The sequence below is a fragment of the Wallemia ichthyophaga genome (assembly GCF_000400465.1).
Source record: "Wallemia ichthyophaga EXF-994 unplaced genomic scaffold scaffold1, whole genome shotgun sequence".
Lineage (NCBI taxonomy): Eukaryota > Fungi > Basidiomycota > Wallemiomycetes > Wallemiales > Wallemiaceae > Wallemia > Wallemia ichthyophaga.
The window spans coordinates 314525-328475 of record NW_008806274.1 but is presented as its reverse complement, the minus strand read 5'-3'; the positions used below and the strand labels follow the sequence as shown (position 1 = coordinate 328475).

The 13951-nt window shown below is 46.4% G+C and overlaps 8 protein-coding genes across 8 annotated transcripts; 2 read left to right on the top strand and 6 right to left on the bottom strand.

The window, feature by feature from the left end:
• Positions 1–46: 46 nt before the first annotated feature.
• J056_000100 (Endoglucanase-7) lies at positions 47–1124 on the bottom strand (the record flags this gene model as incomplete). Its single annotated transcript, XM_009267498.1, has 5 exons — positions 47–718; positions 763–787; positions 837–875; positions 923–977; positions 1058–1124. 5 exons carry the CDS (start codon positions 1122–1124, stop codon positions 47–49), a joined length of 858 nt encoding a protein of 285 aa, XP_009265773.1.
• Positions 1125–1703: 579 nt separating this feature from the next.
• On the bottom strand, positions 1704–4083 carry J056_000098 (Exocyst complex component sec6; the record flags this gene model as incomplete). Its single annotated transcript, XM_009267496.1, has 4 exons — positions 1704–1738; positions 1791–1929; positions 1994–3985; positions 4027–4083. The coding sequence occupies 4 exons, from the start codon at positions 4081–4083 to the stop codon at positions 1704–1706; spliced, it is 2223 nt and encodes a 740-aa protein (XP_009265771.1).
• A 233-nt stretch (positions 4084–4316) lies between these two features.
• Positions 4317–4708, top strand: J056_000097 (uncharacterized protein; the record flags this gene model as incomplete). The annotated part of the gene is made up of 2 exons (XM_009267495.1): positions 4317–4338; positions 4383–4708. The coding sequence occupies 2 exons, from the start codon at positions 4317–4319 to the stop codon at positions 4706–4708; spliced, it is 348 nt and encodes a 115-aa protein (XP_009265770.1).
• Positions 4709–4740: 32 nt separating this feature from the next.
• J056_000096 (V-type proton ATPase subunit G) lies at positions 4741–5110 on the bottom strand (the record flags this gene model as incomplete). The annotated part of the gene is made up of 3 exons (XM_009267494.1): positions 4741–4769; positions 4820–5063; positions 5099–5110. 3 exons carry the CDS (start codon positions 5108–5110, stop codon positions 4741–4743), a joined length of 285 nt encoding a protein of 94 aa, XP_009265769.1.
• A 393-nt stretch (positions 5111–5503) lies between these two features.
• Positions 5504–6523, bottom strand: J056_000095 (Chromatin modification-related protein YNG2; the record flags this gene model as incomplete). Its single annotated transcript, XM_009267493.1, has 1 exon — positions 5504–6523. The coding sequence occupies one exon, from the start codon at positions 6521–6523 to the stop codon at positions 5504–5506; it is 1020 nt and encodes a 339-aa protein (XP_009265768.1).
• A 702-nt stretch (positions 6524–7225) lies between these two features.
• On the top strand, positions 7226–8774 carry J056_000094 (uncharacterized protein; the record flags this gene model as incomplete). The annotated part of the gene is made up of 2 exons (XM_009267492.1): positions 7226–7498; positions 7545–8774. 2 exons carry the CDS (start codon positions 7226–7228, stop codon positions 8772–8774), a joined length of 1503 nt encoding a protein of 500 aa, XP_009265767.1.
• A 214-nt stretch (positions 8775–8988) lies between these two features.
• J056_000093 (Protein TAPT1-like protein) lies at positions 8989–10686 on the bottom strand (the record flags this gene model as incomplete). Its single annotated transcript, XM_009267491.1, has 4 exons — positions 8989–9014; positions 9057–9153; positions 9205–10632; positions 10678–10686. The coding sequence occupies 4 exons, from the start codon at positions 10684–10686 to the stop codon at positions 8989–8991; spliced, it is 1560 nt and encodes a 519-aa protein (XP_009265766.1).
• Positions 10687–10875: 189 nt separating this feature from the next.
• J056_000092 (Transketolase-like protein 2) lies at positions 10876–13766 on the bottom strand (the record flags this gene model as incomplete). Its single annotated transcript, XM_009267490.1, has 6 exons — positions 10876–11028; positions 11072–11129; positions 11179–11281; positions 11742–13508; positions 13562–13650; positions 13699–13766. 6 exons carry the CDS (start codon positions 13764–13766, stop codon positions 10876–10878), a joined length of 2238 nt encoding a protein of 745 aa, XP_009265765.1.
• Positions 13767–13951: the final 185 nt, after the last annotated feature.

Here is a 13951-nt window from a genome sequence, read left to right as displayed (position 1 = left end):
AAAAGAGAAAGTGATTCCACTCTATTTAAAGAGTCAAAGAGCTAACTTAGTGAGCGTTACGGCGAGAGTGACGACGCATACGTTTCTGGTTATTAGAGCCAGGAACGTATGGAGCAGGGCCTGGGATATCGTAAGAAGCAATACCATCAGGACCTGGAGTGTAGATGTTCAAGAACTTGTCATCCTCAGTGAAGACTTCTGTAGCCTTGGTCATAGGTGGTGTGACGCCTTGACCGCCCTTAACATTAAGCTGGATACATTGTGGGTAGGACTGGATACCGCCTGGCCAAGTGTGTCCACCAGGGTTAGCGCTTTTAGCTGAAGCCAAGTTGATGATTTCGTTTCTGAGGAGGTATTGACCTTCAGCGAGATCGGATGGGATGGTGGTCTGCCACCATGATTGCTGCTCAGTCGACATCCTGTCCTGAGCCCATTGACCTTGTCCGGAAGGTCTAGTAGGCCAGAAGCCTTGAGGAGAGCGTGGCTTCGATGTGTCGAGACCAGCCTCGTCGAGTTTGAACATCATAGTGTTTTCGTCTGGTGTGAACTGCGTGCAGTCACCATTACATGGAACCATGTACGACATGATCGGTCCCTCGTAGTGCCCCCAGTAGTCGCCGGTAGGACCGCGGTCACCGTGCCAGCGCATCTTGACCACGTCGCCTGCGTACGCGTCTACTGTCTGCTGTGCTGGCTGGTTGCCGTTTTCATTACATACCTGCGCTTTGTTAAGTTGGTTGGGTAGGTGAAAATTTTACTTACAACGTTTGCATTGTTGAGGTTCCAGCTGGAAGGGGCGAATTAGGTGGTAGGAGACGGCGAGGGATGAGGCTCACTATTTGACATATCCCAAGTCACTTGGAACACCACGTATGCTGGACGGACATTAGCAGAGACAGGAATACATTATGCCCTGACTCACGCTGGGCCAGCCTGAGAGGCTTGGGAACCATCGTGGCGTTGGTCGCCGATGTAGACTGAGCGGGGCGTTAGCTGATTTTGGAGTGTGTGTGTGTATGCGCGTGTATTTGTATTCACCGCGCACACTCTCACTTACATTCACTAATGTAGCCGTGTCCTAAGACGTATGAAGCGAGTGTGAGGAGAGCTGCTGTACGAAGCATCATGGATATCGATTTTTCTTGAGGCGTTGGTTGTGCTGGAGACTGATTCACAACAAACGCTTTGCGTGACAGGCGCAGCTGAATCAAAAATTCATCACCTGCCAGGGTCTTGTGAATCTAAAATGAAAATGGATTCATTTTAATTGCATTTGCACATGATTGCATGCGCTTTAACAAAGAAAGACAACTGTAATTAGATGGCGGACGCTTGTGCAGGAAACGTGCCTTAGGAGATATAAACAGCAACGAGGTTGATATCTTGTCTTTTGGGATCAAATATGGGTGTTTGTACTAAATTATACCACCTTCCACACCACTCATTGGTGTGTGCTCTTCTTCGTTTCCGCATTCCTCGCACTCTTCGCACTCTTCACATTCCTCGAACCGTTCGAGTGACCAATGTCATCTTCATGCCTGCCAGTGCCAGCGTGATCGTATAGCTTTCTTCAGCCACCTTCGCGCTACTTTTGGTATTCGGCGCGACGCTAATTATAGAAACTGCCAGGCACGCGAGGGCAAAGTGATCGCAGCCGCAGTAACACACTCAGAAAGATGCAGGGGGTGGTATTAATGTACAAGTCAATTTATGCGGCTCATAATAGTTGGTGGATCAGCTGTGTGAGGAGTGTGTTAGCGATGAATAATTGAACCTCCTGCGCTACCCACGTTCAGGGAATTTCTCTTCTTCCGCTTTCCTGTGTATAGTATCGACCATATCCCTCACTTCGCGTTTCTCCAAGTCGTCGCGCGCCCTGATGAGGCTCGAGACGAAAGCGAGACAAGGGCCGTGACGTTTAGCGAAGGGCTATGGAGTGTGAGAATGCTAAAAAGAGAGACAGAGAATGCGCCTTAAAGACAACAGCACTTACGAAATAGTCGAGATATACCATAGACTCAGAAGACGTCAGCAGGGAAACAACTCTATCTATGATCTCCAAATCATCCTGTATATCACCCGCCTTGCGATGGGATTTGAAGAAAGTGTGCACTTCCGCCATATCAGCCTTGATCTGCTGTACGAAAGGCCCTACCCGGATGCGTGAGCAGTTCTTGAGTGCCTTGAGGTAAGTGACGAGGAACTCATGGAGCAGACACTCAACGAGGAGCTCCCTTAGTGAAACGTTAATGAAATCGGACCAGTCTTCGAGATAGTCGCGCATAGTTTCGAGAATCTGTACGACGAGCGACTCCTCAAACCAGGCATTCCCAAAGAGACCCTTCACAGCTGGTTTGAGATCTGCGAAGATGATATCGACAATGACCTCGATACACCTGCGCGCAACATCGAGACTGCCATCCATAGCATCGTTGAGGTGACGCTGTATGACGTCTTTATACTTATCGCTCACGAGGGCTTCGGTGCGAGTGAGGAGAGTTTCCGTAAAATCGGCCGACTTGATTTGGTCATTAGCTAGTGCAATAAGATATTCACCCAGTCCATTAGCGACTGACTCGGGTTTCTTGGCCATTTGCGCCGTCTCCGCCGCTATCAAGCTTGTCCAGTCGGTCTGAACGGAGCGAATGACGCGGGAGCACTCGCCGACTACGCGCGCCAGCACACCGCCCTGTCCACTACCTGCGGCTAGTTCTGTTTGCGAGTTGATCATCTGGAAGAGGATGACGGCTCCCTGCATCCCCCACAGCCCGTCGCCATCTACCTCAGGCGGGTGAGCGCGATGGCTGAACTCCTTCTTCTCGTCTGACATCAGGTTGCGCGACCACTCGTCAAGCTTGCGCGTGAGCAGTGCAACATAATCTTCTATCAGCTCCTGCTCCCGCCCGTCAAGAAGGGGAGGGTCGGTGGTCCACTCTGGTGGTATATTCAGTCTCTTCATCTCGGTGGCGTAGCGGCGCACGAAATCGTGTAGCGCAAGTAAAACCCTTGCCTCAGGCTCGCTCGCCACTATGCGTTGTAACGACGCATCGAGTCGCTCGTGGTAGGCGCGTGTGTAGATATAGTGGATGTTGTACTCGCTGGGGAATAGCACTTGCACTTTGCTAGCTATGTCCTCATAGTCCTCGTATATCCACTCGAGCGTCGAGAGATACCCCCCGGCATCTTGCTCTATTTGACCTTGCTCTTCGGCTGCATCGAATAACTCACTCACTCCACCTCTTATATCGTCAAATAACTTCTGCTTTGTCTTTTTTATCACGCGCGAGTTCGCTTGCATCTGCTTGTACCGGTCGTGCTTTGACTCGTCGTTCGCCTCGATGAGCTTTTTGAATTCCATCACTTTGTCATCCTCCCCTTGCTCATGCTCGACAATCAGAACCAACCTCTCCACGACGGAAGAGTCGCCATATCTGACGATATCGAGAATATGCTTGGAGAGATCCTCTAAATGGAGCTCGAACTGTTGAATGAGGGTGTTGAGCGTGTCAAAGTGTTTGTTGAGAGTGTCTCTCGTGTGGATATCGAGCTCATTGGCTTGGTATAAAGCTTGAAATTTAAAATTCTCTAGTTGAGATAATTCGCTGTGAATTGGAATAAGGTTGTCATGTGGACCTTGAGGATCTTCACTATCAGAATCCAACCAAGATTCTAAGAATTGAATCTTAGTGTACATTTCTTTCAAGTTGTGTACAGTCTCCTCGACTTGACCAAAGTTACGATGTATCATTGCAACTTGAGATATTTTAGAGAAAGAGATTGTGGGTGTAATACCACTGCTACTGTCACCAACACTAGACATACCCTGAGAAACCCGTTTAACATCAGATCTAGTGAGGTAAAGCTTTCTGATAGCGTCTCTAGTAATATCAAGCTGCTCAGCAACGCCGGATTTCAATTTAGTTTCAATTACAGCGCGTTCTTTGAGTAACTTGTTTTTGAAAGTAGAGAGCTTTGCGAGGTCATCCTGGACTTGTAAGTTGATACATGGATACACATTCAACATACCGGAGACTTGAAAGCATCTGCGACTATTGATGATGTGTTGTTAGTGACGGTGACCATCACGATGGGAGTAGGTGGTTGAGGAGTTGGAGAATTGAATATTGAATATTAATATGAGCAGGATAACAGATATTGTTTTCTACACTTCAAGAAATTTGATCAAAATTTCAACAACGATTTGAGTGATTTGTTGAGGCAGGATTTACCTTTTGAAGGTTAATCGGTGCAGTGTGGTAGCCGTGTTGATACTTACACACTCCACAGACATTCAAGTACCTTTGGATTTACTTCCTATGACCAAAGACGAGGAGGAAGGTGCGTTCATGTATTATCTATGAAACATACAATAACCCCAATAGCCACGCTACCCTCATCTATACACCCTTCGTACCCCTATGGAAATCCCCTGAAACAGCTCAAAGATGCACCAGGTCCAGGAGTTGATTCAGTTGTTGATCAGCTCAGTGGTACGAATCAACGTCATGATCCAGCATTAAAATGGGATGATTTGGCACTGGATGAGTTGCTGCCCAAGGGGCACGCTGCGTCTATAGATGAGTTGAAAAGGGAGTTACACGGCGAGGACATAGACCTAGAGCAAGGCCAAGAAGAGGAAGAAGAAGACGAGGCAGACGATGTAGATCAAGTAGAATCTAGTCAGGTTATAGCGAATGAATCTTTTTAATTTAAACTTTATTTACATTTCGATGGAGTTGATTAGTCGTGTGCGTCACTCTCCCAAGAAGCTTATCAACAACGATTATCTTTTTATCTTGGAATTGTACGACTAGCTCACTCAAAGCCTTCTCAGTATCATGTTCAACTTGCTTCTTATGCGTTGATTGGGTATCGGTGGATTCATCCTGCATATCCTTGAACGTGGACTCCCTAACACGCTTCAACTCATCAACCTCCTTCTGTGCATCGATTCTAGCATCTTTGAGTTTCTGTGTTCTGTACTCTCGTGCTTGTTGGACGATCAATCCTGCTTCTCTCTCTGCCTCTAGCAGTGTTTGGATTCCTTGTGAGCTTGAGCGTGACTGTGTAGGAGTGAGTGACGCTCAGATATACACACATCACTAACCATATTTTATATTTCAAATTTCAATTTAAATTCACGGTGTATGATAACAAGAGAGGTGCAGCAGCATCTATCAACAACCTGTCATTGATATTTACAAAATGCATTTAATTTCAAAGTTAGTAGATTAATATTCATTCTACTCACATCTAACAAGCATTTGTAGATCTTTAGACCCAATTCTCGGCGTATTCACAGGCTTATTTGCTTTTTACCTCCATGAGACACATCCAAAGACCTTTAGAGAAGAGAAAGATAGACTTATTGGATTGGTGCAGTGGAAGTTGAAAACACGTAGAGAATTAGCACAAATAAGTGAAGAAAGTGATTTAAACGAGATAATACAACAATTTAATGAGAGTAACGAGCCTAATAATGATAAAACATAATCCACTTTCTTCACTTTCTCTTCTTTATCGATTGTAATAACTTCTTTGATGGCGTTTGTGTGGGTATTCCAAGTTTATTCTTACATTCTGTGCAATACCAGACATCTGGCTCTGGTGGTTTTATATTTACGCAACCAAAGTGGAACCATGATATTGGACAGTCGTCGTTTTCACAACCAATCATATTACCGTATGACTTCTTCTGACAGTAGCAATAAGCAGCGTCATCTTCGTCTGCCTCACCAATACCACCACCTTTGTTAGAATCAGTCAGTGAGTCATTGTCAATGGCGTTGTCGTTGTCGTTGTCATTGTCCTGATCCTGGTCCTGGTCATTAGATGAATCATCTAGATCACTTTCACTTTGTTTATTGGAGGATTGACGGTGTTTTCTTGTGTTATTAACGTTACTACTAGTATTGCTAATACCATTACTATTACCACCGTTAATACCCGGATTAAGAGCACTCAATTTACGCTTTTTAGGTGGTAAATCTGGAGCAGGAGTTGTTGATTTTTCAGATAATGATGGTCTTTTATGGGACGGTGTGTTGGTTGATGTGGTTGTTGCTGTTGCTGTAGTTGCTGTTGCTGTATTGATTGACTGTCCAGGCTTATTCGATGAAGCAGGAGTTGGAGTTTGTGGAGCTTGATTAAAAGTGATGGTAGCAGGTGACATGGGATTAACATTACCATTAGCAGTTGATAGATTATGGACAGTATTCAAATCCACATTAACCCTATTGACATGTTTATCGATTAGAATCTTGAGCTTATTTGACCAATCTAGCTTTTCAATTGAGAGTTTCTCAAGTTTATCGTATTCGATGTTTATGAAAGTATCATCTGGGACATCTTTACTACCTTTCATTGCCGTATTCAACTCAATCTCTTTACCGTATATTCCGTCGCGTATCTCTGTAGACGACTCATCTCTCAGCCTAATTTCATTCAAAATAAATTTAAATTCCTCTTGTAGATTATCCAAGCTATTGACGAATTCTGTTGTAACTACTGCAGCTTCATCCATTTAAATTTGATAATTAATTTATAGATGATGATGGTAATAGATGATGGAAAATAGCCATCATCTCTTGATCGCAGACGCCCGATAAGCCAAACTATAAGCACAGATGAGGTCTACAGATTGTCCTCGTGTAATATGTACAAAAATATCTAAAAATCAGCCGAATCAGTCGAATCAGTCGAATCAGCCAAGTGAATTCAAACAATCAAATACTACAGATGGAACTCTAAATGCAGCTGAGTGGTGAGCGGAGATGATTGTTAGTGTACACACTCAAAATTCCAGGAACTCACACTTGATTTGGGCTAGAAGAGAACGTGGACCACAATTTGACGTAAATACGCAAATGAAAGTAAATTTGAATACAAAAACACACCACTTATACCATTTATAGGTTCCAATTCGACAAGAACTCAGCAGATTACTACACTCAATCATGTGATCCATGTCTCGGTGGTGAAAAATTGATTCTAAATCAGAATGAGGGGAATAATAGGGGGAAAGAGGGGAATGAAGAGCGTGGCAATAGACGTAAGCGCTATTAAATGTATTTACATAAAAATATATATTTTTATCTCATCTGTCATCATATCTCGTTAGATATGTGTCCGAGCGCGACTGCTGCGAAAGGTATCTCGAATCAGAACCACGAAACACGACTTTCTTTAAAATAAACCAAATATACCAAATTACCCTATAAACTCAATGTTAGAAAGGAGATTGAGTAGCCACCGTAACCGCCATCTTCACCACCGCCAATTCTTATCTGATGTACTCGGTGAGAGTGAGGGTGAAGGTGGTGATAGTGGCGGCGATGGCAGCAGCAGCAGCAACAGCAGCACCGAAACCAACACAGCAGCCACAGCCGCTTCATCCCCAACGTCTTCGTCTTCTTCACCGTCTTCTTCGTCTTCTTTGTCTTCGTCTTCTTCACCGTCTTCTTCACCGTCTTCTTCTTCCTCTCCCTCCTCCGACAGCGTACGTTCCTGCCACTTTGTCTACGTTTCTCATTTCAACTCAACAGACGGAAACTTCGACTAGCTCAAGCTCTTCTGATAGTTCTAGTAGTTCTGATAGTTCTGATAGTTCTAGTAGCTCTAGTAGTTCCAGTAGTTCCAGTTCCAGCAGCTCCAGCAGCTCCAGCAGCTCATCCACACCTACTCCCTCTCCCACCTCCCACCCCTCCCTCTCCACAGACCCAGACAATGGCCAAGTCCATACAGTCACCGCAGATACTTCCTCCACCTCCTCCACCTCCAACAATTCCTCCCCCACTCTCTCCACCGGCGCCATTGCCGGTATAGCAGCCGGCGGTGCCTGTGCCATCATCCTCCTCGCTATCCTCATAGGCTGCTGTGTGCGACGCAAGCGCACCCGCACCGTCGTCGACCCCTTCAACCGCTACTCGTTCAAGCACGAGGGTGAGATGATTCCCGATGTCAATGGGAGTGGCAGTGTGAGTGGGGGCTTGGATGAGGGTAATAACGACATGCATGTCTCAGCTCAAGGTTTCCGCGACAGCACCCTCTCGGCACCCAACATGGCAGGTCTGGGCGCTGCAGGAGCAGGTAGCACCAACTACATGCCCCTCCCGTCACTGCCTGGTCTCGCACACGTGCCGGGCGCTCCTCCGATCTCGCGCGTTGAGTCCCCGCCACATGCAATGCACCCTCGCTCGCCTTTCGACCCATATCCACAGCATATGCAGCCGATGCAGATGCAGATGCCTTATATGCAGCAGATGCAGCCACCTCAGCCACCTCAGATACAGCCACCTCACATGAACCCAAAGCAGAACATGCAGCCACCGCACATGCAGCACTTGGTGCACACTGCTCCCCCTTACAAACCACCCTCCCCTAGCTACTTCCCCAACTACAGCGATGCACTCATACCCCCACGGCCACCTCTTATCGATAGGTCGCCATCGGTGCAGTCGCACGCGGCACTCGTGTCATCGGCCTCGCCTTCGCACTCTCCCTCAGAGTCCGTATCGCCGTCACCGTCACCGTCACCCTCACTCTCACCGCCTAGGTACACGGCTGGAGACAGCAGCAGCAGCGCACTCAACACACCCAACGCATTCAATAACCACGTGGACCTTCTCCCTAACCCTTATGAAAACACCGTCCCAAGTAAAGGCGTAGATACCACTCAGGCTACTTACAGACCAGCGTATAGCAACACTAACACTAACATCAACTCTCGCTACTCTACCTCTCTCAATCTCGACGACGCCTATTCGGGTATTTAGGTGCCGCCGAGTGGATGATTGGACTGGATTCCAACTCTTACTGTTTACTCTTATATCTTTTACCTTTCTCAACCATATATCACAAAGAATGAACAATTATTCCACACTCTTTTTCACTCGATCCTGTTTCAACTTTTCAATGTTCTACTGTTTCAATGTTCCAATTGTTTCTTAATCAATCTAGTAATACAACACACTTTCCTCCTTACAAAAGCTACCAGATCCGCTTCACCATGTCATCTGAAAGTGTCAGCTGAGTCAGCGCGTCACGCCCATACTCACATCTGGATAGTTGTTCGAGGGGTATCTTGCCCTTTGGGGCGTTTGGGACGTCGTCAGCATGTGACGATAGGCTGATTTTAGTATCAATGCGCTGGTCCTGGAGGGTGTGTGAGCGTGAGTGTAAAACATCAATACTAACCCAACCCACCTTATATGCCTCGCTCTCCCCTATTGGAGTCTGCAAGTTAGTGAGGACATCCTCAGCGGTGCGCGCTGCAGTATCAGTTTGGCGGTGAAGGGCTAAAGCGTGTAAGCGGACGCCAAGGAGGAGTTTGACTGCGAGGAGTACGAGCCATGCGACGACGCCAACAAGCAACCGCAAGCACCACTGAAGAGTAACGTGTGATATTGAATGTGTCAACTCATGTGCAACATCTTGTGACATCCCATTTGAATGTGAAGATGGCGCACATTCATCAATAGTTGAACTATCGTTGAGCATCCCGAGCGCCTGTACACTAACACGCACCACAAACGCCCCCATTGGTATAGACGCGAAGCCGAGTCGGCGGCTGATGCGCGCGGATAGTCCTCCCGGCGAGCTGGAGCCTGAGCTCAAACTCCGTCCCTTCCTGCCCACGCTCTCTGGGACCAAATCCCCAGCTAGCAGGTCAATAAAGCGGGCGTAGATACTCGGGCGTATGTGCATGAATTTCGTTATGAAGGCATGCTTGAGCCAGTCAACGGCCATCTCGGACATGATGACGAGCAAGACAGGTGAGAAAATCATTTCAAGCTGAGTGTTAGACCTTATGAATGCGCTAGGCAGGTATGTAAAGTCTGATCCACTCAGCTCGATCAGATTGCGGAAAGCAATCACGCCTAGCATCAGCATTAGTTGGAAACGCTCAACTATATCTGCGCAAGTTATCTGGAAGAGGGATTCCTTATCGAACCGCTTAAACACACTTCCCTTTATCTCGACAAACTGGTTGCTTATTAGCAGAGTGAGCAGAGCGTTATCGTAGCTGTTGACGGCGACATTGAGCGCGACTAGTTGGTAGAGGAAAACCAGAGAGTGTGCAATGCCATAAACCAGCGCTAGTAGTAGATACACTACAAGCGTCGTCGTGGGTGCTTGCGTTAGACTTGCGCGCGAGAATAGCGTATCGAGGATATCTTGCCCTATTGAACAACACAGCCGATCGGCAATTTCGAGCGCGTTGAATATTACATACAGCTTCACGTTGTCTTGTCCGCGTACACCGTGGTACATACGTGATGGCTCAGTGTATAACAACAGGAAAGTTGAGAGAAGGAGAAACAAGGTAAGTTTGAGAATGTCAGACTTCTGTGAAGCGTTGAGACGCTTGGGTGCATTCTTCACAGCTATAAGTCCCCGCAATGGGAGGATAGTGAACGTGTGCAGGAATGAATCGAGACAGACGAGGCTGCCAAATGCGATGACCTTCTCAATCGCTAGTGGAATCTTTAAGAAGTTTGAAACTCGCTCTGATTTGTAGTTCTCCGTCTCCGCCGCGTCTACGCAGCTCAACTCGTCTTTCAGATAATCCAACAGAGAAGGCGTCACCGAGTGAGTTTCTTGTGGAGAAGAAGGCTCAGAGTAGTAGAAATCCTGGATTATAATGAGATTTTACAGTAAAAACACATCAAAGCTCACATGGCTCATTGGGCTTCTTGGGTGTAGATCACACAATGGATCAATCAGAAGAGGAAGTTTTTGATGGTGCATCCGTAGAACCTTAAGACACCACAGATACTGACAAAATGTATTACTTTGGATCAATAAGGGAGTTAATGTACAAAATAAAGGCCCATAGTCTTGTGGAACAGTCAATGGCCATCACACCTCCACGTTTCACAAAGGCAACGGTCTCTCGTTGAAGTGACGATTGAGCTCGACGAGGGAAAGGCGATTTAAGTCGCGCCGGTCTTTTGAGGGCGAAGTAACTCTTCGCAGTTTGTCCATCAATATAGAAGACAAAAACCACATTCCATTCACAAACGAGGGCTTTGGCCAGTATGAGTTTTTCTATCACTTCGTTGTGACATACTTTCAGAAAGTCAACAGTACCTTCTGTGTACGCCGTTAGACCCTTAACTAGGAACGAGCTTAGCGGGGTTCGCGAAGCAAAACAAACACAAGGCGCGAGTCACGTACTTCTCGTCCGTCGCTGCGGTATTTAAGAGTACCACACTTCTTTCCTTTTTTCCTTGCTGTAAAACGTCTTGGGGGCCATAGTAGAGCGAGTATAACCCGTTGCCTGTAAATAGTCTGCGCTACTCCCAGTAAGCTTTATTTCATTCGTTCAACTCTTCTGACTTTCAACAAAGACCTGGAAGTCCGTTTAAAGTTCGCTTTGAGCGATACTCCTAGCAAGTTTGCTATCGTCACTTGGCCTCTCTAACCTCAACCACCAAGACGAGGCAGTCCGCAAATGAACTTTACATCCAACAATCAGCATGAGCTTTCAAATGAGCAACTTCTTAAAGAAATTTCAAGCCAAGTGACGACATCAAACGTTGAAGACGTCGTTGCTGCAATCCTCAATAGACACGAAACAGCGGTGAATATCGATACAGACGAGCTTGAGAGGGGAATTGAGAGGAATGCATCAGAGATTCAATCTCAACAAGACAAAATACATAAAGCAATCGAATTGAACAAAAATCATTAAATCATATACATATCGTCAATTGTGATACCCTTTTTACTTTACTTACGTCCTGCAATCTTTCTGATTCTATCTTGGACCGCAGGTGCATCTAATCCTTGGTGCTTGATTTGGTACGCAACTCCTCCACATCCCTCGGTTGTCGCACCCATGTAATCATACTTGGTTGTCAATCCACGTTGAAGCAATTGTGTACCCATTCTCGATCCCATACCATTCTTCTGTGAAATTGATTCAACTACCAACACAAATCCTGTCTTGCCATATACCTGCATGGCATCTTCATCCACAATGTTGAGTGTTGGCTTGTTGATCAATCCAACATCAATTCCCTCCTTACGCAGACGCTCAACCGCGTCCAATGAGCGGTGGAGCATGTCACCATATGAAACGACATATCCTGCAGACCCCTTCCTAATAAATTCCTCCTTTCCTGGAACGAAGCTGTAGTTGTCACCGAAAAGCTTTGTCTCACTACCCTCCTTCAAGATATATGGTACCTTGGCACGAGTAGAGAATACAAACTTTGGTCCCTTGTCGAAGAATACCTTCTGTACAACCGCCTTCATCTGCTCTCCATCAGCTGGGAAGTAAAGGTTGGTTTGAGCAGTGTCAAGAAGACCATTATCGGCGAAAAAGTGGTTTAGACCAAAGTGGCAAGTGTTGTCAGCCATCTCATCCACACCTGAGTGAGAGAAGTGACAAAGGAAGTTGCACCTGTTAAGTCTAGCCATTGTAATTTCTGACAAGCACATTTCCAAAAAGGCTGCAAAGGTTGAGAATACACCTTGACGCTCGCCGTTACCTCCAAATCCGAATCCAGCTGCTGCAGAGAAGTTACCACGCTCCATGACACCAGATGGAACAAAGACTTCTGGGTGGGCTGAGTGAATACCCTTCAAACCAGTTGAACCTTCGAGATCCGAGTCGATAACCATTACACGTCTTGCTGCCTCTTCCTTTGAAAGCTTGTCGAGGACCATGTTGACAGATTCACCGAAAATGACTCTGTTGGCGCCGACATCCTTAGATGCACCAACGTGTTCGTATTGGTACTTTTGTGCCTTGATGTCGTCATAGAATTTGAGTTGGTCTTCACTGTAGCCACGCTTGGTGAGGTATTTCTTGGCAACAGCGACTGGGATAACATCGTGGGCGTGAGATTCACCCTCGATGCCCTCGATTTGTGGAGCGATCTTTCTCGACGCAACAACAGCAGCTGGACCATCGTACGCAACAATCTCACAGACAGATGCATACAACTTGTCAATGTTTTCACCCTCAGTTCTGAACACCTTTAAGCCATGTCCTTCAAGAGTCTTTGCTGTGTTGAATCCTTTCATGTATTGTGAAGGGTGACCTGAGATGGTGACGTCGTTGTCATCGACGAAGAGCTTAACGTTGAGATTTTGAGCGACGGCAAGACGAGCCGCTTCAGCGTCGTTACCTTCTTGTTGCGAGCCATCAGATCCAAGCAAGATAACATTCTTAGATCTGTTTGCGAGAGCGACACCGTTGATCATAGCCCACATGTGTCCGAGACGGCCTGAAGAAAATTTGACACCGTCAGACAAGCCCAATTCAGGGTGACCAGGGAGTTTAGAGTAGGCTTCACGGTAGTTAAGGAGGTGGTCTGGCTCAATATGACCGTCAAGTGCAGAAAGGAGGTACTGCGTAGCAACACGATGACCAGCTTCATCGAAGAAGGTATCGACGAATCTTTCAGGGTTTGCATTCATGAAAGCGAGAAGGATGCACACCTCTGGGGCTGTATCAAATGGACCACCAGTGTGACCGGAAACACCTCTTGCAGAACCTGAGGGGACGATAAGTGACGTCATCCAGGACAATCACGGCAACGACACATACCAGTAGCAGTAAATGCAACGATGGCGTCTCTGAATACGTTGATGTTGTGCAAGAGATCTTCTCTCTGCTGCTGGCTCAGTTGTGGATTTCTGTCCAATGATCAGCGTGAAAAACGGCGAGAAAACAGCGCGACGGACTTGTAATCGAGCGAGAGCTTCTTGAAAGATTTAAGGTCGACTGGGAATTTTGCACTTATTGCAGACATTTTAGTAATGGACGCTTGGGAGAGAGGAATGTTAGCGCATTTAAATCATTGGAGTAGCCAAATTAGCCAAATTTTGAGTGACGAAATCTAGCCACAGAGAAGGCATGATATCAATTAGCCTAATATCATTCAATGTTTCTACAATTACCGCTTGTCTTCCCATTCTCCTCTATCTTACGTCAGTC